At 33.0% G+C, this 26,994-nt stretch overlaps 1 protein-coding gene across 2 annotated transcripts in view; it reads right to left on the reverse strand.

The window, feature by feature from the left end:
- Positions 1–2,403: 2,403 nt before the first annotated feature.
- The window catches only part of LOC129943357 (dedicator of cytokinesis protein 3), a 49,554-nt gene continuing 24,963 nt past the window's right edge, over positions 2,404–26,994 (reverse strand). Inside the window, exons 4-15 of one of the 2 annotated variants that reach the window (XM_056052737.1) lie at positions 11,385–11,505; positions 11,084–11,327; positions 10,808–11,025; positions 9,233–10,745; positions 8,360–9,180; positions 8,186–8,295; positions 8,030–8,047; positions 5,610–5,816; positions 5,376–5,550; positions 5,083–5,304; positions 4,789–5,025; positions 2,404–4,721 (exon numbers count right to left, since the gene is read on the reverse strand). In XM_056052737.1, the coding sequence (XP_055908712.1) occupies positions 3,264–4,721; positions 4,789–5,025; positions 5,083–5,304; positions 5,376–5,550; positions 5,610–5,816; positions 8,030–8,047; positions 8,186–8,295; positions 8,360–9,180; positions 9,233–10,745; positions 10,808–11,025; positions 11,084–11,327; positions 11,385–11,505 (5,344 nt within the window). In that variant the 3' untranslated portion in view covers positions 2,404–3,263. The remainder of the gene's footprint in view (positions 4,722–4,788; positions 5,026–5,082; positions 5,305–5,375; positions 5,551–5,609; positions 5,817–8,029; positions 8,048–8,185; positions 8,296–8,359; positions 9,181–9,232; positions 10,746–10,807; positions 11,026–11,083; positions 11,328–11,384; positions 11,506–26,994) is intronic. The other variant, XM_056052738.1, reaches the window with a different exon arrangement.

Consider the following 26,994-nt stretch of genomic DNA (forward strand, 5'->3'; position numbering starts at 1 on the left):
AATACATATTTAAACGCTTCCTTGTCCAGACGAAAAAGTTGAGTGAACATTGAAAATATTTTAGGTATTTACTTAAATACAGCATGAACAAAAGGATTTTCATTTACTTACGTGGAACTTGAAAGGCTCATTGGGTCGGATGAATCTCTTAAGAGTGCCCTTGTTACACGCATTTCTCCTTCGGATTCAGATTCATCTTCGCTTTCAAAAAAGTAATCGGGATAAAAAAACATTTTACCGAACCGAATGCAAATCAAATTTAAACTTAAAACTTTTCCAACATTTACAATTGGACATTTGTAAATAGATGTGAAGTTATTTGCGTTTAAAAAATACCATTTTTTATTTTTGGTTGGCAACATTTCCTTCATTCCATTTTCGTTTCTCATAATCGCTCTAAGCCCGGGTTTCCCAAAATGTGCTCTCCGGAGCACTTGGTGCTCCGCGAATAATATCCAAGTGCTCCGTGAAAATATTCCAAGACGGACTAGTAACTAGTTAATTTTAAGCTTCTGATCTTGTAATTTTGATAACTGATAAATTGATAAATTTACATAGAATACTACGAAAATTAGTGATGGTGCCAATTGAAATAGAAACAGTTTTTTTTTCAATTCATGCAAACTTTTAAACGTAGTACGGTGAAGTTAATTTGTAGGTGCGTAAGTTTTAATTTATTTTGTTTTTATGCATTCAATTTTCGAATGAATCGCTGGCTTAGGTCTGGATCATTGAAAAAAGTAAGTGAATGCTCCGCAAAAACACCCGAAGCTGCCGAAGAATCTCCAACTAACGAGTATGTCCAAACAAAATCATAATTTACGTAAAATAGTAATCCATTTAACCGCACAAAATGATTTTAATGATTTAATTTTGTTTGTTCAATTTCGGTTTTCCATATACTTATTTTAGTGCGAAGAAAAATGACGCAATAGAGACAGTGGCGGCTCTAGAGATTTCTGAAGGTTTTGAGTTTGATAGTTTGTCTAGTAACCACTAGTGCCACTGTGATCGATGCTACAGTAAAAAAACCAGATAAAAGGAGGTACCACGAATCATATTTAAATTTTGGATTTGCTGTGGCACCAAACCTAAATGCGTAATTTGCGGCAAAGTGTTGCCGAACAGTGCAATGTTTGCAGCAAAAAACAAACGTCACCTTGCAGGGATTTATCCAGATTGCAAAAGCAAACTAACTGATTTCTTCAAAAGAAAGTATGCTAAACTTACTAAATCTCAAACCATTATTACTTATCACTCAAAAGCAGTGAGCGAAAATGTGTTTATGGCATCCTATTTGTTGAGTTTCCGAATAGCGCAAACTGGTGAAGCCCATACCAATACTGAAAACTTAATAAAGCAATGTGTTAAAGACGTTGGTGAATATTTGTTGGGTTAAAAGGCCAACCAATTTGTTGACACCATTCCTTTGTCAAAAAACACTATATCAAGACGAATCGGAGGCTTAGCGGATAATGTGAAAGTAAAAAATAAATGATTTGAGTGTATCACTTCAGGGACTGCGTGATACGTTTAACTGCGTAAAATGGCATATGCGCAACGAAGTGTTCTGTTTTTCTGGGTTTCGTTTTTTCTGCCGTTCGTTTCGTATTTCATAATAAGGGCCCTGGACCTGCCCATTGACATTCGAAACTAAAATGTTTAAATTCAAGTATATATTTTTTGTTTTTGGCAAACGAAACTGAGTATTGTACTCAGGGCATTGCCACCACTTGGGTGACAATGCACATAAAGTGCCATATTCAAATTTAATTACACTTTACTCCATATTTATAAATTGTAATGAATTATAATTATAAATACTTGAACCATAAGCTTAAGTTGGGATACTCTAATAATGTTTAAATAGCTGTAAGGGGCCAGTTATATCTATCATTGAAATCAATCTGGAAAAAACTTGTAATGGATATGTGAGCCATTGACAGACAAAACTAAAAAAACCTGCATCTCAGGTTCCTGCAACGGTGTTCGTTCAAAGCAAAAATATTTACATTTGTATGATGAAATAACATATTTTTTTTTTGTGGCAAATTTGTATATAAATTGCAGAGAAGTGTTATCCTGGGGCGCTACGCCACAGGTCGTAAGTTTAATCCCTGCTTCACCAAAGGTTTTTATTTACGGGTATTTCCTTTTGCGAGGTATTGAGGAATCCTGGAATTGTGGAGGGTTGTAAGTCATTAGGCTGTGGTCACCTGACCATGGCTGATGTTAATAGATCAGGATTGCATTGAATAATCCCTGAATTTTTAATGTCTCTCTTTGTTCACTCCTAGAAATGTCCGATAATTTAGTATCCGAAAACCGAAAACATTGAAACATGTCATTGCGTAGTTATTGTAACCTTTATAGCCATTATAAATTCCAATAAAACAAAATCAATTGATCAGTGTGAGGGCGTACCTATGATATATTTTTTGTATCTTTTTTGACTAGTTTTACAATATAAAAATATACAATAAAAAACTTACGTTCATATGCACAACACATCGCTGTTTCATTTGTATTATTTTTTTCTTAATTTCTCGTTTTTTTCAATTTTGATATTTGTGCAGCACATAAACTATTGCGGATATAGTTTTGATAAATTTTCTTTGAATTAAAAAAAATATACATTTACATAAATAGGCTTACTTCAAATATAACAATTGCGGAATTATTAAGTAAGCCAAAAGCAATAAAAAACAAAAATAATATAAATACAAATACTGAGATTCAAAGGGAAAGATTGTTTTTTTACGCGATAAATCACATCGAGTTTCGAAAAAGAATGAGAAGATAATTCTTACATTGTAAAGAGTATTATTAAGCTTAAACACAAATTAAAAAATAAGCACAGTATTCCCACAACCTTTGGTTATTTCTTTCTTGGATACCAATTAAAAAATATTATAAGAATGAATAAATGATTTCAATAATTTTTTTTTTTAAATCAACGTACAGAATGTAATTATGTCTTAAATGAAAATTATAATTAATATTTTTTGGGATTCAATTTTTGGCACAAAGAACGTAAAAATTAAACTAAGAATTGTTCATGATCGTTTTCCTTAAATATGTAGTTTAAGAGCATCAATGCTAAGGAAATAATTGCAAAACTAATCGTTTTCCATTTATTGGAAGCTCACTTCAGAATAACTTAGGATATGAGAAGTAATTTTTTAAAACTTTTGTTATATTATACTATGCAGCGTATGTTTTCAAATCCGAATAGCGCATTAGAAATAGTAGAAGAATTGAGCTCATAATGCGTCAGGGTTGAAGGCCTTTTTTGAATTCTTTGGTGTAATGTACCCTTCAGTTGTTCCATTTTCTTGGCAATGATATGAACACGACGATGGTGCTCGTTCATCACAGTCGGGTGTGGATACATTTAGGGATTTTGGTGGAATCGGCGGTGGTAATGGGAGATCCAACTCAAAGGAATTAGGAGATTGTTCATGATTGATGTTTAAGCCAACATCAGCATCTTGATGGTTTGCTCCTTCTATGGAGTTCAAGTTGTTAAGTTGATTGAGTTCGTTAGAACTTGTCGAAATTCCAGAATCACGAAAATCATTTGGTGGGTAACAAATGTTCATGTGGCCATCTGCATGTACGTGTTGGTTGAAATCGGCTTCAGGTTCGTCGAAACTAATGTCAACCACTGAATACTTTTGACCTTGATGTCTCGCATTTGAGTTAGAATTGTATGACGAATCGGAGAACTCGTTGAACTGTAATGGAGGATTTGACGCTCTTTTGTCAGGAGTGATTCCACGTGGTGGAAGCGGTGGTGCATTGGGGGAAGTACCTCCACGATCACGGGGTAGTGTTTTTGGGGGCACTTCAGGGCTATCCATATTACACACAAATCCTGTCGATTTGGGTCTATGCGGTACAGGTGGAGCTTGACATTTTAATTCGCATCGATTTATTTCCGAAACATTAAGATTTTCTTTGCTGAGAGTTTGGTAGGAATTAGCAATTTGCCCAAGCGAAAGATTTTCTACGGGCCTTACAGTTTCGGCGGGCCTTGTGTAGATTTCATCGTGTTCATATATACCATATGAGTTTCCGCCTAAACTTAAAGTTCGTTTTTGAGTTTCTGTTGGCAAAGGAGGAAGGGGTGTATTGACTATACTCTCAGAATGTTGTCTTTTTAAACGACCCATGCCCGATAAACTCTGCCTTAACTGCGAAAACCTTTCTAGTAAACGATTATGCAATGGCTGAACGCCTGGCGGTGCCAATTGGCCATGTAGCTCCAGGGCTGTTTCTAATACTTGAATTTGCTCTAATATCAAGCATTTTAATTTTTGCACATTTGCCTGCTGTCCGTGACCCTGAGCAGATTTAAGGAAGTTTTCTGAGAAGAATGCTTCTTGGTATTTGCTTATTCCACCCATTACATTAGCATCGATTATTCCCTGTAAGCGCATTGAGAATGGATTTATATTTCGCTTTGGATCACTTCTATATTGCACAATTAGATCCCAGAGTTCTTTTCCAACGTTGTTCATAGTCTCACATGCAAACTCAACTGGAGTTATTTCCTGAACTGATTTAGAAATAACTTCGAACCAACGAAGGATACCAGGCAATGGACTATCAATATCTAGAGTGGTTCTTTCGATCCATAAACTTTTGAATTCATTGTCTTTGTCAATGGGACCTTTATAAATGGGCCTATCATAAATAAAACGTGTTACGTCGTTAACCTTTAAAATAAAAAAAATAACAGGAATTAGTAAAGAACATTTTAAATATAAATTGTTATTAGCTTACTTCATAAAACCTGGCTATTTTTTCGGGTACAGGGACCATAGCAGTTTTCAGAGCCTGTGCATCTCCTACTGGGCGAATATTGCTTATTTGAATATATTGATCGGGTGCTGATAAAATCGACGCATCTGGAGGACTGTTATTGGTTAAAATTTGAGCTTGTGGAAACTCGGTTTGTAGCCTCTGTGTAAACGCTCCTATTCGTTCATATTCTAGTCCACGATAAACAAATTGTTTATTCTGTAATAAAATATTTGTAGTAAAAAGCAAACAATGCGAAAGAAAATAAATATTTACTCTAACAAAAAGTGGCAATCCCATTCCAAAGAAACCAACTCTGAAGTATTCGGGTTCCGGTCTCAGTTGAGTTAATATATTTTGAAAGAATTTAGCTTCCAAATTAAGAATTTCACTGAGCTTATTATAATCAAACAATCGTGTTTCATATAACTGAGCTAATTCTTTACAAAGAGGTATCCCTTTCTCCCAGCATTTCCCTTTATCAAAATATTTTAGTATCTGAAAGAATCAATATTTTTAGAAAAGCCTAATTCAAGTTTGTTTTTTTCATAAATTATGTATACAAATACCTCATGATAAAGTTTTTCTTTTCGCTGCCATTCTGGTTGGTCAGTTTTATCATTAGGGGAGTTTGACATTGATTCCCTATCCCAGGTAAGCATGCTAGCATAAAGTTTCAGGGTAAAACCAGCTTCCGTATAGTTTTCCGCTTGAAGATGTAGATCATGAAGTTTGTAGATGTACCTTAAAATGTTTTTCGTTAAATATTTTATTTCTATCTATAAAATTTTCAATTGGCATACCTAAGATACATTTCCTTACGATTTATTTCGTTGTTGTAAAAATTGAGGAGATTCACGGTACAAGACATGCGTTTGTCGCGGTTCTCTTCTCCTTGCATTACACTGCGATAATCTAATAAACGTTCAAGCAAACGCGTCACCGAAGTAATGAAAGCAATCGCCGAATCTTTCCAATTTGGATTTTCACTTTGGACTTTTTCCAGTAAACTATTGTAAATAAAAATTAATTTGTTTATGAATATTATAAATGGGGAACAATTATTTTCATTTTTAAATTTAAAAATCATGACAGTGCTTTAATTTTTCTAAATAATTGTGCATATTTAAAATATATACAATAAAAAGAAAAAAACTGAAATTAAATGTATGTACATTATGCAATCTTTATTTTTATATTAAATAGGCCAAAAAGAAAACTCAGGCTGAAAAATAGGAATACTGAAAGTTTGATAAGAAATTATTGTTAATAAAAATAAATTATATTATTAAATTTAAATCAGTGAAGTAATGCAGAAAAAACTAAATTAACTTTATAATAACTTTTTTTTTTTGAATTAGTGGTTTTAGTCTTTAAGATTAGTATTAGTGACAGACTTTGTCGAAAATCTTGTGTAATGTTTTTTTTTTCACAAATTACGTTCTCATTTGGATTTCCGACTTCTTGCTATACCTGAATTTTCTATCTACGTTTATGCATATGAAAGTAAGCGTGTATAAAGGAGCAATAAAACAACATCTCCTATTGAAAATAGTTACATCGTTATCAGTTTTAACGTAAAACTATGGATGCTTCTATATTTTTATAACTACTACTATATTTTTATAACTATGACGTATGCTTTAATTATTATTATAATGTTTTTAGAAAAATATAACATTATTTTAACATACACTCTACTTCAACTGAAAATGTTTTGAGGTATGAGATCCTTGTGCGTTTATTTTTCATTTGGTGTTGAGAAAACAAATCAGCAAAAATAATTTGAAAAGTACCGTTATTTTTTTGTATGGTCCTCTTGCAAAGAGTCAACTGAATAGACACAAATAAATTTAAATGGTATTATTAGTAGTACATTCTTTTATTGGTCATTGCAGCCTTTGTTAATAATGATTTCATGAGTTCGGTCCGGCATGGGATCGTTAAAGTTCTTTAAGTAGTCCAGCGATATACCCTCTAGGCTAAATTATTGTGTTCATCATTATTGTGGTCGAGTGAGTACGATGAATATTTGAGAGATTTCACATTTTTGTCACCGACTGAAGATTGTTTTTCAAGATTCAAATGTAATTAATTGTAATCATTTTTGCTGTTTAGAACCCAATCTGAATAGTTCTAAATTAAGCAACTTTTCCCCATACCATAATACAGAATTCTCAACTTTGATATTATACGTTATTTTTTGTTTTCCTTAAATTTAATTTTTTTCCATCAAATTAAACTATTTTTTAAAGGAGAAAACTACGCGACAAAATTAAGTTATTCTACAAGAGAAATCAAAACGTGTACTTTTCGTTTCTCTTTTAGTGGTTTAATTGTTTAAGATAACTGCACATTTCTTAACTCGTAAGATTGTTTAAATGCTTGCACTAACAATTAGAAACTGATTCTAAATTTCTCTTTGATCATCTGTTTTTGTCTCCGTTTTTAAGCTTCTTTCATGTATGTATCAACTTTCATCTCTAAAGTAGAAATACGAAACAGTCAAAATGGGCCTTTGTTCTCTTAATAAATTGATTTAAGCACTTTCAACTTTATCTTGGGAAGCATATATCTTCAATTCTCAATCAAATCATTCAATTTCAATGTTGATCTCATTTTCCAATCACCTTAAAAACTTAAAAATAATGAAGATAATGACTATTTCTTATTCAATTCTCAATCAAATCATTCAATTTCAATGTTGATCTCATTTTCCAATCACCTTAAAAACTTAAAAATAATGAAGATAATGACCATTTCAACTATTCAGTTGAAGCAAAAACATTTGCTTTCCATATTTTTCTAAATGGAACACAAAGTGTCAGCGAAAAAACAACGGTACTTGTCGAATTAGAACCCTAAGCAACCAGTTAACACCACTTGGTGATAAATTAACGCACAAAGTTTAGAAATAATAGACAACGACCTTAACAAATGTTTGTGCTGAAGAATTCCCAAAAAAAAAACTTTTATCACTAACCAATAAAATTGTAAACTATGAAAATTAGTTTTGGGTGTTTCCGTCAGTAAATCAAAAATTATTCGTATAGTTTAAAAGATTTTTAAATAACAAATGGAAATAAAAAAGCAGACATAATTTTTTGTTGAGACTGCAAACCAACAATTTCTTAAAAATTGAAAATCATTTTCAAATTCTAGCATGCAAACAAATTAAAAAAAAAACTAATGAGAAACCAAAAAGTTAGATATATTGACTTACACCAAGCTCAGATGCTCCCTGTTTATTTTTAATGTATGAAACATTGTAAAGCGTGAGTATGAGTAAAATTATACATGTGGACAAGTTGTAATTACAGAATTTTTGTTTATATGTACAATAGAATTCAAAAAAGCCATATTACATAGATATACTTACATTGTACTAAACAGTTCTCGATATTCATCATCCCCTTTGTTTTCACTAATTAAAAAATCAAGCTTATCGATTAGTTCACTTTCAACCAGCCGAAATGATCCTCTTGCAGACTATTTGTATAGAAATAAAAATAGTTTTACATTTAAAAAAAAAGCCGGTTTAAAATTATGTCACCTGTTCGCATTGCATCATATCATAGAAAACAGATAAAGTAGCTTTTCGCAAAGCCGGTTCTGGAACAAGAGTAACTTCTAGGAATGGTCGAACCATAGAAGGGATGAAGTGTAGTTTTTGCTCCCCCAAATGCGACCACATACTGAGTATTTGAAATCCCATGAGTACTCGCATATCACCGTGAGAATGCAATATTTTTCTTCTTTTTGTCTCTCTGTATTGTTCAAGCTGCAGGGAAGGTTGAGTTAGGAAGTCTACAGCCAAAGTAAAATATAGCCACCAAAGCTGTGAATCAAAAGCATTTGGCGCAAGAAACCGGTAAACTAATGGTTTTGCAAACTCTTCAAGGGCTTTCCGTAAAACATCATTTGCTGAAAGTTTCATAACCAGCCAGTCAGAAGGGAAAACAAGCCAATCCTGTGTGAGAAGTTCTTGAAATACGAGTAAGCTTTTATTGAGAAACTCCTTCAAGTCGCGGGGGTCTTTGTTTGCACTCAATTCATCCCAATATCGCTTGTAGTGAGTTTCATCCAAAAGCTGTAGTAAACCTAGAAGACAAGAAACTAGTTGTGCTAGAACCGAATTAGATCCTTCCATCATGATTATGATGGTTTTCATAAGAATGCCTAGTATATTTTTGCATAAGGAGTCCAGGTCATGCTGCAATGTGTTTGTTACTTTATCTTTTTGTTCGCGTTGTAAATCGTACAAGTGTGTAAGGATCTCTGATATAATCTCGGAACAAAGTTTAAGCTCATCACGCCGACCAAGATGCATCCTTAGATGTTTGCATGCCACCGATAAAACCACAGTTCGAGAATCTGAGGAAAAATTGAATTACTTAAAAATATTTTATATTTAAGATATCATTACCATCTTCATGGAATAATTCGCCAGAAACGAGATTTTTTACAGCGTGCAATTTTGCTTGAATGAGTCTGATGGGAGCATCTCTTGGAATAGCATCTAGCATATTACGAGCAAGCATGCCAAGCTCTGGAGCTGGAAGAGTGTCCTTTAGCTGCTCCAAAACGACACCAGTTGAATGAAGCAATGCTTCTTGGGTTGGAATAATTACATCATATGATGGAACTGCCAGCATTCCATTCAGAGCAGTAAACAATGAATGCAAGTCTCTTCGAAAAGAATCTTCATACTGTCCACCAGTTGCCCGCGAAAATAGTTTTCTCGATTGTATTAGAAGTTTAAAAATATATTCAAGGGAACCAAAACACTTTTGAAATGGATCTGGATGCTCCGCTTTGGTCATAAAAACTGCCATGTGCTCAACTGACGTGATGAGACCCTTATAAACTAACGCAGCTGCGAAATGGTCTTCTATATAAGCATTCATTACAGGCTTGAAGTGCTGGAATTTATTGCTCTGTAATAGGCTGAATATACTAACAAGAACATGAAAAACTAGTCCCGAATATTGTGTACTGTTGCCTTCCTCATTGGAAAACATGGCAAACAAAGCATCGAGAACATCTTGAAGAAATTTAACCAATTCTTCGTCATTCAACCGCAAAACTCCAGTGAGAGAATCTTGAATAGTTTCGGGATGAGCACGCCATTGAAGTAGAGACAGCAGATCGCTGTTTTGAGTTAGTTTTGTTGAACACAAAAGTGAGTTGCAGACAAAAACTTCCTTGGAACTACGATGGAAGAGAGAACTCGATTCCTGTTCTGCTTGTGGATCTTTTGGTTTGCAGGGTAATCGTAAGTAGTTGGAAGTAGAAAGTTTACCGGGATCTTCACATTTATACACGAACAACTCATGTTGACCATCAGTTAAAGTAGCTCCACTTGGATCCATTAAACGAGCAAAGCTAAATCCGAACATTTTTGGCTCTGATTTTTCTCGCGTCGAACAGTGTCTGAATTCGAAGCGCACATGTGCCGTGGAAAACTTATCAATAGGGACACTTAAACGGATCATTTCGTTCCAGCAAGGAGAGTTTTGATGATAGAGAATAGTTGATTTAAAAGAGTTTTGGGCCTCCATTCCAGAGGCAGGCCACAGGGAATCTGATAAGATATTCCCGTCTATATCCAATACAAGAACCGTGACCATGATATTTTTTGCAGTGTTTTTGCCACCACGTTCGAATTCGCCTCGTTCGAGAGTGAAAAACATATCGTTGCGCACATCTCCTGGCATTATGACATCGGGAAATCCCATTTTTCTTGTTATGGTGGTGCCTTGAAAGAGAAGTGGTTGCTCTTGTCGAGCCTGACCTAACCCTCCGTGCAGTAGTTTTAAGGAAACGACAATTCCGTGCGTGTTTTGATTTCCCGTCGTAACAGGGCAGAATTTACCGCTAGACTTTTTTATTATAAGCTCATGGAGTTGATGAAAATCTTTTTCTTCACATTGAAAAATCTGAATGGAATTATTATCGATTATTATTACAATGTAACTCTGTATAAATATTTCACACTTACCTTAAAATTGTATTCTTTTTCTTCAGTTTCGACCGTATTGTCGAATTGGCAAACATCACCCAGAGCAAGAACTCCCACCCCAAATGGTCGACGGAATGTCGCCCCATAAGTGCCAGTATTGGTTTTTTCGATTTTTTTCACCGATTCAGAGTGTATTATTTTTCCAACTCTCATGACAACAGCAACTAGGTAAAGTTCTTCGCCAAGATCAGCAGCACCTTCATGAGGCAAGTTATTACTCAATTTGTTTTGAGCTATTATGTTTTTGTATCTTACCCAAATCAGTAAAGACTGTGCATTTACTGTGAAGTTTTTCAGAATAATTAGAAAAGCCATCCTTTGAAATCTTCACCATGAATCTTTCCGATAAGGCTTTCATTTTATTTGGACTACCATCGTAGAGGTAAAAGTAAACTTCGGTGTCATCGCCTCCGATGCGATGACCAAAATCTCGCATACAAAAGTATAAATGGTGGGTAAGTATTTTACGGGTTGTTTTTCTTCTTAGTGTTCCACGACTCTGAAAATAAGTAAAATCGATTATATAAGTGAATACTTATATTTTTAATAATTTTACTGATGAAGCTTTCGCATTGTCGGCACTAGTGACGTGAACTTGATATAGACGAACAATTCCTATTTTATTTGGGTCTACTGCTAATGGACCCACTCTGGGGACAAGATCGAGCCCGAGTTTTCTGTAATAAAAGAAAAACAATTATTTCACAGTTTTATTTTATCGAATGGAATCTTATATATGTTTTTTTAAAGAGCTAAGTTATATACATATAAGTGTGGTGTTCTCACTGTACAAGAGAACGACTTTCCGTTACCAAAACAAGTTTTTTTGAATGGATAGTACAACGTAAGGAGGGCATTATGCTCCCCCCCTGCTTGGTTCAGTTTAGGATTTGGGGTTGGTGCGAGGTTGGGTATATGTAAAGTACTTTTTGCATATGAACACTAGAAAAGAATATATTTCTTTTTAGTTTTATTTGTTCTATTTAAAAAACACCTGCCTAGAATTCAATGAAATTTTCTTAAAATATTTAAATAATTTGAAAATAAAATCTAAAAAAATTCAACGAAATACTCAACAAAAAATCAGGTTTGGCAACTCTTGAACAAAAAACATGATAATTCTTTAAAATAAGATTGCAATGAATAATTTATTTTCTTAAAAAGCTAAATTTATTAACTTCAGATTTATCTTTTTGTTTACAATTTGAACTGAATTTATAGTCCGACCAAATTAAGAATAAATTTACCTAAATTCCCATCAAGCTGAAAATCGGTAAGATTGTTTAAAATATCATTAAGAACAAAATTTGAAAGTTCCCTATCTTTCCCCTGTAAGGAAAAACATTTATTCAAGGTCAAAGGTAAAAAAATGAGTTTTAAGCAATTTTCAGCAAAACGGTAAGTTTTATCATAAAAATATTTAAAACAAAAATTGTAGATCTTAAAACTATCTACAAAAAATTATTTAATAATACTACGAACCACGGTTTTTGAGATATAACGATTCAAAAAGTTGTAAAAGTTGTAATCGTCATAATATGCATGAGTACTACTGTATACATAATATACTTGTCTATAGTTTTAATGTATGTTTAAATATTTTTCTATCGGTTATTGTAACTTACACTACTAATATAAAATATACATAAATTATAAATGTAAGAATATCAGCTAAAATGAAGCCCGGTCCCTTAATTTATACGCCATTAAAACCTTGACAAAACAACTGTCCCCTGTTTAATTGTGGTTCGCAACACATGATCCTTTTCCAGACGTTAGCAAAATTGTTTCTAAGTGGTGTCGTTGGTGACGACGAAATCAATTGTTATAAAGCTCGAGAAGTTGGGCTTGCTTCTATGGCAAAAATGACAGGACTTACATTCAATAATATTAAATTAAAACACTCTGACAAAGTTGTTCCTCTTTTAGCTATGACTATAGTTCCATAAAAGATCATGAAGAAAAGTACCTGTTGACCCTGTATTGTTGTTCCAACGCATGAGTATTACTGCAGCATTTCAAGATGAAATAGAAAACTATTTTAAATATCAACTATCTCCCTACCTCTATCGTTATTTGATGACATCAAGATGCGTAAAACACAGAAGTCTGCAATTTGCGATTGTTTCGAAAAGGTAGACTTTGATATTAACAACACAAATGCGACATAAATCATTGACGGAGGATAACTACCACATCGTGTTGTATGGGATAGAGAAGAAACTTTCAAAGTTATATTAGATAAATACGTACAGTATGTATGTAGGTCGACATTTTGGTTCCCGAGTTACTGTCGTATTTGATGGCTATAATGATTGCACAAGAAATACCAAAGCTGCAGAACAGCGTCGTCGAACTTTGGCAACATCATCATCTAATACTCACAACAAGTCTCGATTCATTTCAATGTTGAAAGAAAGATTTACTACGAAAAATATATTGGTAAGACAAGCTAATAATAATGCTGATGTATTGATCATTGAAACAGCAATTGAACAGTTCAATTTGACAAATACAACTATTGTTGTTGGTGAAGATATATACTTACTGATATTACTGACTGCTCGAACTCCAAATGAAAAACTATTTTCTTCTTAAAACCAGGAAATGCTCAACATCAATCGGAAATGTATTCATCCATTTCAAAATCATTTACTATTTTTACACGCAATAACTGGCTGTGATACGACATCTGCATTTTACAAGAGGAGTAAAATAACAGTCTTCAAACTATTTGAGAAACAAAATTTAATTTAATGTGCTGAAGTTTTTAAAAACAGTAGTTCTACTCGACAAGAAATTATTACTAACGGCATTCGCTTACTTCTTTCTATGTACGGAGCTCTTAAAAAAACTACCTGCTTAGATAATTATAGATATGCAGATTTCGTTAAAAACACCAAAAGTATAAAACAAGTACAATTAGCTTGTCTTCCTCCAACCTCAGTTGCCGCTCATCAACACCTTTTTAGGGTATATTACCAAGTTCAAGTGTGGTTTGGTTATCAGCTAGATCCTACATACTAAGGTTGGAAGTTGGTCAAAAATTTATTAGAACCAGTGCACACTTTACAACTGCAAAAGTCGGACTGTTCTGTTCTCAAAAGTCGGACCATTCTGTTCTCCGGCATTTACACATTGTCAAGGCTGGTTGTGCTCTAATATTGAATCGCCAACAGTAGAGGATCCGTTTGATTCCAACGAGGCAACATGCGATACATCGCTATTAACGCAGTTTACATGCACTCAGGATGAAGATGAAGAAGAACAAGAACAAAAAGATCAAGAAGAAGAACAAGAAGAAGATTTTGAAAGTTACGACTCGGACGACTAAATTTCACTACTTTTTTTTAACTTAAATTACTTTTATCTTTTCATCCTCTGATAATACCCATTATTTTTCAATAGTTTCAATTTAAACAGGATCAAAACTGACCCGTGGAATAGGCCTACTGGGAAAACCACAAAAAAAACGCGCTAAGTACACTAACTAAAAGGTGGCGAGGAAACGTGTGCATGTGCATATTATGACGATTATACAACTTTTTGAATCGTTATATCTCAAAAACGGTGACTCGTAGAAAAAAAAGTATTAAATAATTTGTTGTAGATAATTTTATGATCTAAAATTTTTGTCTGATATATTTTTATGATAAAACTTACCGTTTTGATGAAAATCACGAAAAACTCATTTTTTTACCTTTGTCCTTAAATAAAATTTTTTCCTTAGAGGGGAAAGATGGAGAAGTTTTATTTTTTTTCATGATATTTTAAACAATCTTACCGATTTTCAGCTTGGTGGGAATTTAGGTAACTTCGACGCCCATGTTCCGAATTTCGATCGAAAATGAATTAAAATCACTTTTCAATTTCACGTGAAATGAAATTGAATGTTCTTCAATTCGATCGATTTTGAAAACTTCGAATTTGCTTCGAACTGTCAGAACTGAAGGATCATCCATTTTTATTTTGTTCTGAACTAAAATGTTTGCTGTTTTGAAGATGGATGCAATATTATTGGCTATTTTAAGTGAAAGAAGGAAGCAGAATTCAAGAGAAAAAAAAATAAGAAGATGAATTTTGCGAGACAAATCAAATATATTTGATCTACATGACACAATGTAAGTGTGTAAAAATTATGTAGAATTGTTCTGATAAATAAAGTTAATTCTTGATTTCCTCTTTTAAGATTTTATTTTTATTTAAGATGAAGCAAAGACGCTTTTTTATATGTTCTAAGTGAAATAGAACCTTTTATGATACCTTCAATTCAAGAACTTGCTGCAACCTTCCGATTGCTATCAGAAGGAACCTATCAAAGATCAATTCACAGAAATATAAAATGTGATATGAATGCGTTAAAAAAATGGAACAAACCGAAATACAGAACATCCATTTGCATCTTCGAAAATCCAATTCACGATATAGAATTAAGGAACACCCGAATTCACTTTCGCAAAGTGTATTTGCACTAAGTGAAACGCAGAACATGGGCATAATTGTCTAAATTGACCGGACTATTAGGTTTATAAATTGTTATTAATTCATATAAATAAATAAATAATCCTTTAGATCCTTAACAACCTTTGCAAATGAAAATGATTTATTACCAAAATAATGGTTCCGCTCGCATGAAACAATCATTTTATTGAAGGAAAATGTTGGTAAACGCATTATCTCGCGTCGTGGACCTTCAACTTTGTGTGATTCAACACCGCTCGGCTATTTTTTTGTTGAGTCGTTTGTCTACGCAGATAAGCCCGAGAGGATTTACGACTTGGACAAAAATAAATGCGGCGTGGTATTGCTGACATAAGGCCAACATTTTTGGAAATGGTCGAAAATGAAACCTCTCAGCTACTTGGCTACTTGACCTAAATCTTATCTTGTAATAAGGCTTACATTTTGGCCATAGCATTGAATTATATTCCTTTTTTTCATTAGTGAAAACAACACGTTTAAATAGTTACGTAGGTATGTACCTACATAGTTACATTGCAATCAAAAACTATTTTATAGTCACTTGACCATAAAAGAGGTAGGCGCGAACTTGATTTTTTCTAGGAATTAATATTGCAAGATTTCAAAGGACACAATCTGAAAAATCCGCCGTAACATGACAACATCGCTTTTTATTATTATTATGTTTATGTGACTATATACTTGTATACTGGGTGAAAACTCGTCCTCTACCTGATGACAATGGAGCGTATCCATACCGCAGTCACAGAGCTGCATTTAAAAATGAGTAAATTGTTTATAACTCTTGAGTGAAACCTATACTAACACAATTGTATATACCTACCTACGATCGATCTACCTAAGAAAATACCTTGACGTGAATGTGCTGCTTTTGAGCATTAAATATCAGATGGAATGCAAGCTAGCCGAGAAAAAACTACATAATGTATTAAGCCGATCGTTATATAGCAAAATTCTGCAGAAACAGAAACATGAATCTTTCTTTTTGGCACATTCAAGGGTTCGAGGCGAATGCTAAATAGAAATATTGGGTAGAGCAAGTTTAATGAAGGTGGTGATGATGACTCACGTTCGTCTTCGTAAAAGGTGATCAGTTAATGGGATAAAATGATATAGATTACTTAGCCCATTATTTCGTTCACAAAATAAGTATAATAAAATTACCCTTTTTATACCTACAGTCAACTAAGCGGGGCAGTAATTTGAATGTGTTCTTCAAGTACCTAAGATCGTGGTTATTTTACTTTCTAGCTCATTGAAAGATCATCAACATTATCAAACGTTGAATTTGTTTTCTCAGTTTGAACTAGCCAATAATCTTTTGAAAACTACAGGACTTAATCTCAATATTAAAACGTTAAAATATGAAAGCGACTCCTTTCGTGGGTAAACAGAGGTCCCCAATTCTCAACACTTATTGCCAAATGTGCTAAAAGATGAACATTAAAGGAAAGGGGCTTGACTCCATACAATGACTCGACTCCGCAAATGAATTCTTTTAAACATTGAGAGCATGGGAAAGCATATCTTCAATACAGGTTAACTGTAGGATAGAAGGAAAGCTACCCATTCATGAGCTTTCATATGAACTCGATCCTTTAAACTTTTCGGAATTCTTGTCAAATCACTCGTTGGTAAATGGGACAACATAAGGGAATCTACTTCATTATATGATGTCTCCAAAAAAGAACTTTTCGCGGGAGCAAACTGCCGACAAACACCCAGTGCAACGCAATGCATCCACTCTACGTCGAGATTTTTAACGATATCGTAGTTCGGAATATCACAGAAAATTAACTTTATTTTTATCCCTTTCTTCTCTTTTTTAGTCTTGGCTTCAGCATGGATCAAAGTTTGTTCAAGACTCCGCAACTCTTCTCCAAAACTTGACGACTGGATACACTCAGGCAAATCCACGACCTTTTGTAGTAAATTCACTAGGATGCAGGCATAATCCACACCCATACTCCCCATTGAACTGTTTGGTACACTGCACAAGAGGCCGACCAACAGAGTTACAAATACCCATCAAAGTCACAACTCTTTTTTTGTATGTTTGACCTTGGAATGTTTATGTGAAACCATTCTTCAGCATTGCCTTAGCTTCTTCAACGAACGGAGTTAGGTAGGCATTCATGTTCTTCGGCTTTCCATTTCCGAACCAAATATTGGACATCATGATATGATTTTTCCGATCAGAAGGAATTAACTCGTTCTATGTACAAAGCACAGGATAAGCTGAAGTGTTTGAGCTTTCAAATATGGACGCTCCATCAACGTTGAAATTTATCGATATTAAATCATCACTCGTCATGACTTGTTTGTATGCTTTGCCATCTTAAATGTCCTCAATATCATACTTGCATTGTTTTTCACGGTTTTTGGAGTGTAGTTAGTCGTTTCGAAAATCTCTTGTACCTGGTCAGCCAAAGGTAAGTATAAAAATGACCCGTTATTGGATTTTTGATCAATTTCCAAATGACAGTGGCGGCAACTCAAGTGAAGATCACTAGCAATGTCATGATAGTGATGGCATTTTTCACAAATAAAATGTGTGCTTATATTTTAAGAACAACGATTTATTAAGAGCTTCCAATAATATTTTGATGTTTTTGACGAGGTCGTTCTGCTAGACATATTCATCAACTTCAAAATATCTTGAGCAACTGTGTATGTAGTGTTCCGTTGCCACTTAATCGCTATGACTAACAAGTTGTTGATGAGCTGACTTTTCGGACTTTTTTTCTCATCTGAAGGTGGAGTAAGCCGATTGATGATCTGCTTAATATTTGTGACGTCTTGACAAATGGAAACGTTTTCATTTTGAAAAACATGCTGCTGACTTCCAGGAGCCGACTCATGACAATCCTTAAAAAAATAAGACTGCTATAGGCTGAACCATTCACCGTAATTTTGTAGAATGCCGAACTTATTCCGTATATACCGGATTGATTTCGTAGTAACCGAAGTAATTTTGTAGTTTACCGAACTGATTCTGTAGTTTGCCGAACTGATTTTATAGTTACCCAACTGATTTTGTAGTTCACCGAACTAATTCCATCATTACCGAAGTAATTTTTAAGATTGTTGAACTGATTTCGTAGTTTACCGAATTGATTCAGTAGTTACTGCACTGATTCCGTAGTAACCTAAGTTCGGCAAACAACAGAATCAGTTCGGTAAACTACAAAATTACTTCGGTAACTATGAAATCAGTTCGGCAAACAACAGGATCAGTTCGGTAAACTACAAAATTACTTCGGTTACTACGGAATCAGTCCGGTAACTAAGGAATCAGTTCGGCAATCTACAATTACTTCAGTAACTACGGAATCGGTCGGCAATCTTCAAAATTACTTCGGTAAACTACAGAATCAGTTCGGTGAACTACAAAATTACTTCGGTTACTACGGAACTACAAAATCAGTTCGGTAACTATGAAATCTGTTGCAAATGAAAAATACTTTATATAAAATCTACTGTTCTAATTATATATGATCACTTATGTTTTGTAAAATATGTTTTGACTTTGAAATAAAATTTGTATTATTGTGTTTTTGTTCAACGTACGAAGAAGTTGTTTAATTTAAAAAAGGAAAACTCTAGAAATATTTTTCAAGGAGACGAATATTTCATCAGGTTATGGGCCCTCGCTACATCTACTTGCGTAACTAAGAACTATATTGTTTAAAAATGGATAAATTTTCAGAACAAATTGAAAAACTAAAAGGAAGAGAAAATTTTCATAAATGGAAATTCTCGGTCGAACATGCTCTCAAGCTTCAAGGATTTTGGAAGGCGGTCCAGGGGACAGAAGAGTCTCAAGAAATTCAAGAGAAGGCAATGTCAAGACTAATATTGTATATATCTCCAAACCTATATCCGCATATTCAGGGAATATCAACAGCTAAGGATATCTGGACAAAATTATGTTCAATATATGATGATTCCGGTCTTACAAGACGATTGGGCTTACTTCGGAAGCTTACAACAACTCAACTAGAAAATTGTGCAAATATGAGTGAGTACGTTGACATTATTATTGATACTGCCCAAAAATTGAACCAAATAGGAATGGTAGTAACTGAAGAATGGGTGGGAAGTTTGTTACTTTCGGGGTTACCAGAACATTTTAGACCCATGATTATGGCAATGGAAAGTAGTGAATTAAAAATAACTGGCGATGCAATAAAAACAAAACTACTTCAAGATTACGAATATTACAATAAAGATGCAGGTGCAAGCGGCGGAAGTGCTGCAGCTCTGTATAGCAACAAAGGTAAGAAACACGACCATAGAGAACGTCGTTTTGATACAAAGCGTGTTGTATGTTACAAATGTAACAAAGAAGGTCATGTTGCTAAATTTTGCAAGAACAAATCGAAAATAAATAGTTCAAACAATGGTGGTATGGGTTCAAGCTGGTTTCTCAGTTCATTTATCGCACATTTTAATGATGATGGAACGAACTGGTTTATAGACTCAGGTGCATCTTCCCATATGTCAAAAAATAGAGATATTTTTTCAACTTTTCAAGAGTTCAAAACAGAAGAGTTTGTAACAGTGGCTAATAAAAATAAGTTAAGAGTCATTGGAAGAGGAAATGTTCCTTTACAAGTGTTTTTGAACGAAAAATATTATGACGTTACATTGCATAATGTTTTATTGGTGCCAGAAATATGTGCAAATTTATTGTCTGTTAGCCAGTTGACAATGAATGGTTTGACTGTCAATTTTTATGATTCAAAATGTCATATTTTACACAAAGGTAAATTGGTTGGTTCAGCTAAGGTAGTTCATAATATGTATAAACTTGATATAAGAAAGGATCATAAGATTTTTCAAGCTACAAAGACCGATTTATGGCATAAACGTTTAGGTCATACAAATCACGACGATCTTCAAAAATTATCTCAAGTCAAGGCTCGAGGAATAGAACTTACAAGAAGTTCGGAAGAAAAACGATGTATTTCATGTCTTTTCGGTAAACAATCTAAGATTCCTTATCAAAATTCAAAAAGTTCTACGACCGATGTACTACAAATAGTACATTCAGATGTTTGTGGTCCTATGGAACGAGATTCAATTGGTGGTTCAAGGTATTATGTAATTTTTGTTGATGATTTCTCATCAAAAGTATTTGTTTACATTATGAAAATGAAATCTGAAGTTTTTAAATATTTTAAAATTTTCAAAAATGTTTCCGAGAATCAAACTGGAAAAAAGATTAAAATATTAAGAACGGATAATGGCTTGGAATATTGCAATGCTGATATGAAAAAAGTTTGTGCAGAAAATGGCATTGTTCACCAAACTTCAGCTCCGTACAACCCTCAACAGAATGGGAAAGCGGAACGCATGAATAGAAGCTTATGTGAAATGGCTCGTACCATGATGGCAGATGCAAATTTGAAGAAATTTTATTGGGCAGAAGCTATATGCACTGCTGCGTATTTACTTAATAGAATTCCAAGAAAAAAGATAAATTATAAGTTGCCAGAAGAAATTTGGAGTGGCGTAGACAAGAATTTGTCTCATTTGCGCGTTTTTGGATGCATTGCTATGGTTTTAACGCCTAAGGAAAAACGCAAGAAATGGGATTTGAAATCCACAAAGTGTATTATGGTGGGATATTTCGAAACAACTAAAGCCTATAGATTATATGACCCAATCCAGAGACAGCTACTAATAAGTCGTGATGTTACATTTATAGAAAATGAAATGTATTTCCCAGCAACAGAAAAATCTGAACAATTCAACCAAGAACAAACAGCAAAAAATCAAAATTAGGGGGAAACTGTTATGAAAAAGAAGGAAATCTTGATTCTGTTAAATTAGATTTACCTAGTACTTCAAACGCAGATGTTATACCACCTCAACCAAAAGACATACCAGGACCAACAGAAAATAAAGAAATAATTATTCGTCGTTCTGAAAGAATTCGAAACCAAACAAAAAGGAGTAAATGTGTTAGTTTTTTGGCTGATAACGTTCACTGTGACGATGATCCAGAAAATTATTATGAAGCCATAAACAGTGAAAACGCAAAAAAATGGTCAGAAGCAGCAAAAGATGAAGTTAATTCATTGGAAGAAAATAAGACATGGACTATAGCAGATCTACCAGAGGAAAGAAAGGCTTTAACAACAAAATGGATTTTTAAGACCAAACGAAATGAAAAAGGTGAAATATCGAGATACAAGGCAAGACTTGTAGCACGAGGATGTGGACAACGTAGTGGAGTGGATTATCAAGAGACTTATTCACCAGTTATTAGATACAACTCGATGCGTTATCTTTTATCATTATCACTAAACAAAGACTTACATATTGATCACTTAGATGCAGTAACAGCCTTTTTGCAAGGTGATCTTGAAGAGGAGATTTATTTAAAAGCTCCAGAAGGTCTCGATATACCAGAAGGTAAAGTCTTAAAACTTCACAAGCCAATTTACGGACTTAAACAATCGTCAAGAATGTGGAACATGAAGTTAACTCAAGTATTAAAACTATTTGGATTCAAGCAGTTGAAAACAGATCAATGTATTTATGTTTTTGACGAAGGTTCTGAAGATTTTTTAATTTTGATGGTATACGTAGATGACATTTTTATACTTTGGAAAAATGAAATTTCAAGAAATAAATTAGTAGAACATCTTCAAGAAAATTTCAAATTAAAAGTGCTTGGACCAGCAAAGTCTTTTTTGGGACTACATTTAGAATATGATTTTAAGAAAAAAATATCAATAAATCAAAAACAATACATTTTAAAAATGCTTGAACGTTTTAGCATGCAATCATGTAATCCAGTTAGTACACCCTTAGATTCCAATGTGAAATTGAGCAAAGAACAAAGTCCCTCAACAAAAGAAGAAGAAGAAGAAATGGCTAAAATTCCCTACCAAGAGTTAATCGGAAGTTTGTTGTTTGCTGCACAGTTAACTCGTCCCGATATATGTTATGCAGTAAACCTACTCAGTCGTTTCAACAATAACCCCGGACGTGAACATTGGAAGGCAGCTAAACGTGTGTTGCGATACCTAAAAGGAATAATTGACTACAAATTGAACTATTTCAAGTCAGAAGAATTTAATGTAAAAGGTTTCTGTGATGCTGACTATGCCAATGATCCAGATGAGAGAAAGTCAATCACAGGTTACGTGTTTCTCAGTCAAGGTGGAGCGATTTCTTGGGGATCTAAAAAACAAACAACTACAGCATTATCGACCTGCGAAGCTGAGTATATGGCTTTAGGATCCTCAGTGCAAGAAGCGTTGTGGTTAAGAGGTCTTGAAGAAGAAATTTTTAATACAAACCTAACTCCAACCAACATTTTTTGTGATAATCGAGGAGCGATTGATCTTGCTTTGAATGAAGCTTATAGACAACGTACAAAACACATTCAAGTTCGTCATCATTTTGTAAGAGAAACAATTATTAATAAGCAAATCACTTTAAGTACAATAGATACAAACAATATGGTTGCAGACATTTTTACTAAATCTTTACCTCTTGCAAAGAATATTAAATTTTCGAAATTAATGGGCATTTTTTAGATTTTATCAAATAAAGTTTTAGTGGGAATGTTGCAAATGAAAAATACTTTATATAAAATCTACTGTTCTAATTATATATGATCACTTATGTTTTGTAAAATATGTTTTGACTTTGAAATAAAATTTGTATTATTCTGTTTTTGTTCAACGTACGAAGAAGTTGTTTAATTTAAAAAAGGAAAACTCTAGAAATATTTTTCAAGGAGACGAATATTTCATCAAAATCAGTTCGGCAAACTACAGAATCAGTTCGGTAAACTACAAAATTACTTCGGTTACTACTGTATAACGTCGCCTTCATAAACGATCTCGTATCATGAGGTTCTCCATGGGTAAAATAAATCAATTTATTTTTGATCTGGATCCGTCAATACAGAAGTTTCGTTAAGAAAAATAATTAACAATCTAAAAAACTATAATTATTATTTTAGTTGAGTACCTATTTACCTTTTTCAATTACATTTGTTCTATATACCGCCAAAAGTTTTCCTAGTGAGATGGAAAATTCTTTACAAAAACGATCATTTTTAAAAGTTTCAAGTATAATTCAAAACGTTCTACGAAGCGTTGGGCCATCTAATTTTAATTTTTAAGCTTTACCTGAAAAACACGCATCGAAAAATTGTAAGGTTGTTGATTTTTTCACTATCTGAGCCAAGACCAATTTTTTGAATGAAAAGAAAAACGTGATTTGGAATAAATTCAGATTGTAAGCATCGAAATGATGCCTTTTGTTGAAGAAGACATGTCAATTATTAAGAGTTCACTCAATGTAACGAACCGAAAAACTCATAAAAGTTGTAGAAAAATTATATTATCTCTATAACACAATATATTTTAGGGAAGGCCCAACAAAATGATTTGATTTTAAAACAATGGAATATGAATATGGTGAATTTAAAAGAAACTGTAGGGCCAAAGGCAAGGACATCTAAAGGTTAAAAATAAAACAAATTGATGGCATTCCACACTTTAAGAGACAGGCGTAAAGAAGTTCTATATTCAAAGAGGCGATTATGTTTTTTTAAAATCAATGTACAATGACCATGTATTTAATGTTTAGCAACAATTTTAACCATTAGATAGTTCAATCACAAAAATACAGTAGCATTTTTAATTCTTTTCTATTATTTTTGTCAGCGCAAATCAGTGGGAAATACTTCAGAATTGTGTATAATTATTTCCTTCTTTTTAAGTTTAACAATATAATATGATATTTTTTCCTTAAAGTATGTAGAGTTGTAAGATATTTTTGAATTTGTCTATACTCTTCCCAATACGTTTTTTATTGCAATAGAATTTACAAGCTCAGATCGTTTCTGTTATGCACATATGTATGTGTATGTTCCTAAAGAAAAGTGTTGTATTTTTAAGAAGAAGGAACTATACAATTTAATATTTCCATCATCAAATACGTTATATTAAAAACATAATTTCAAACACTGTTTAACTGCAACAGTGCAGAGTGCAGTCAATGCAGCAAATAAATGTATGCCAGACACACAACTAATACCCATTTTTGGATTAATTTTATTCCTCACGGCCGTCGCTTGATTTTATATGATTGACACACTAGTTAATTTTTTTTTTTGAGAATGTAATTTCGCAAGTAAGGGACCAATTATAGTTATCATTGAAATTAATCCAGAATATGTTTTTAATGGATATTTGGCTGTGTTTCAATTTGATTAAAAATGAAAATTATGTACTGGACGTTTGCAAATCAGACAAATAATTTTTTTAAAGAAAAAAATTTAATTTCGAATTAATTTTTCGCTAAAAATGCATTTTTCGAGTCCTTTATTAAATTACAGACGTTTTTAATGACCGCTACAAACAGCTGGCCAGAATATCAAATGATTGGTTTCAATGCTAGCTATAACTGGCCCCTAAAATTGAATCATATTTGTGTTGAAGCTATATAACAAGCAGTTTAAACATTTTTTCATCAGGAGCCAATTATAGAATAAAGGAATATTTTGTCAGTAAAACATCATATAACAATAAATGTTCTTGCTACAAAAACACAAGACATTTTTTACCGTCTTAGAAATTAGGATCAATACAGAAGTGAACTTTCAAGCCGCTGAATGAATGTATTTTTATATTCTTAAAAATGGATTAGATGGCACAAAAAATGAATATGCAACAGAGAAACAATCAAATAAATTTTGAAGAAAAACTAATATTTGTTCAAATTAAACTTTTATTGGAGAACAAATTTTGCGGTGCAGTTAGTTCTTATTTATATAATCATTTGCGCTTAAAATCAGATAACAATAACCGGCAGAGCGGTATTTTCTCCGCAACGGAAACTAAGTTTCGTTTCGAGGTAGCTTTTATCGAAAGAAAATTTGTAGAATTTTGACGACGCATTCCGATAGATAAACATTTCAGGCAGAGATGTGCAAATTAATCAATATTTATTGAAAATACGATGTATTTTCGATAATTTGTTATAAATAAACAACATTTGCGTTTTAAACAATGAAAAATCAGTGAAATAGTATAAATTATTGCGTTAAAAAAAAAAAAACAAATAAGAGCCATTGATTTTTAAATAAAAACTATCGAATAAATGTTGAGTTCAAAAATGTAACTAGTTGCACGAACCATGCCGAAAAAATTCACTAATTCAACCAGTTTATAAATGCCATATAAAAAAGTATGACAGAAATAATTAAGTTGTTTTTATGAGTTACGCGGTTTTGTTTTTTAATGTCTTAGAAAAGTTCTTTCAAAATGTCCAATAAAAATGTTTTATTAGGACTTATTTTAAATGTTTTGGTTGGAACAAATTCATTCATTTCTATGAAGTGATAATATTATATTTCAACTTATTAATAAAAAATCATTTTATTTTTTGCCAAAAATTTAATAAATATTCAATTATTTTGCCTTAAGCCCTGGTAGCTTTTGTGCTGTGTTAAAATTATACTGTACATTTATGTAGAGTTTAATAAATTGTAATAATAATAATATTCAATTATTTTACCTACACATCTTATTCTGACATTTTCCTGGAGAAATAAAATGACTGCAGCCTTGGTCGCATTTCAGCTGTCAGACTTCTTTTTTGAACAGAGTTACCGACTGCAGTAATGCAGTGTATTTACATTTATGAACGCAAATCTTGCATTACTGGTGCATTTTTACATTAATGAACTTACCCAAAGTTTCCTTTGATTTGAAGTGTCAAAAAAAGAATAAATGGAATATGAAAATGTAAGCACAGCACCTATTATTTATTTATTTGGCGAAAATTAATATAAGCAATAATAATTAGAAATGTATAGTTTAGGATCATTTTGGACGCCGAATCTAACGAAAGTAACACACGCGAACTATCTAACGCGGAATAAGTAAACTTATCTTCTTATCTAGTTCTTATTTTATAATATTCTTCATTCTTTTTATATTTTAACTCTCTTCCAGATTAAAGAAACACTTTCGCTTACATAGATAAAATGCGTTTGCTTTTGTTTTGGAGCAGATTTAACAGAAATGTAAAAGAAACCATCAGTCTCAGAAAGCAATTTTCGCAACCAGAACCTGTCGAAGGACTTCGGAGAGAATAGTAGTTTTATCTGTCAAAAATAAAACCATTACAAGTACTTAATCGCAAAGCATCGCATTAAAATGGCACGCGTGAAATTTGTGGGAGAGATAAATTTAAGGTAAAACCATTATTCATTACTTTAGATATGATACCAAAGATACTATGAACTGTAACACTTATGGAATATAAAAAAGCAAGTTATATTTTCAATAAACAAAATATTACTATCTGTTAAAATTTAATTTTAAGGAAATATTTTATTATTCCATGAAATTCTTTGAAATAAGTTAAAATACAAAACATTAACATTAAGAGAAAATGGCAACCATATTTTTTAAAAAGGTAGGTATACAGCTTAGCTACTCAAAATATGTACATCATCATATGTATTATTTAAAACCATGTTAGATCTATCTTTTTAATCAAAAAGTCACTCCATTCAACAAGCCACAGACTCAATACAACTTGGTAGAGTAGAGAGATCATCTGTTAATGTATCCATCGGATTCGGTTCAGACTCGGAGTTATTTCAGCCGGTTGTTCGGTCTCAGTCTCAACTCTCAGTGTCA

Source organism: Eupeodes corollae, chromosome 1, assembly GCF_945859685.1.
Source record: "Eupeodes corollae chromosome 1, idEupCoro1.1, whole genome shotgun sequence".
In the NCBI taxonomy this organism is placed as follows: Eukaryota; Metazoa; Arthropoda; class Insecta; order Diptera; family Syrphidae; genus Eupeodes; species Eupeodes corollae.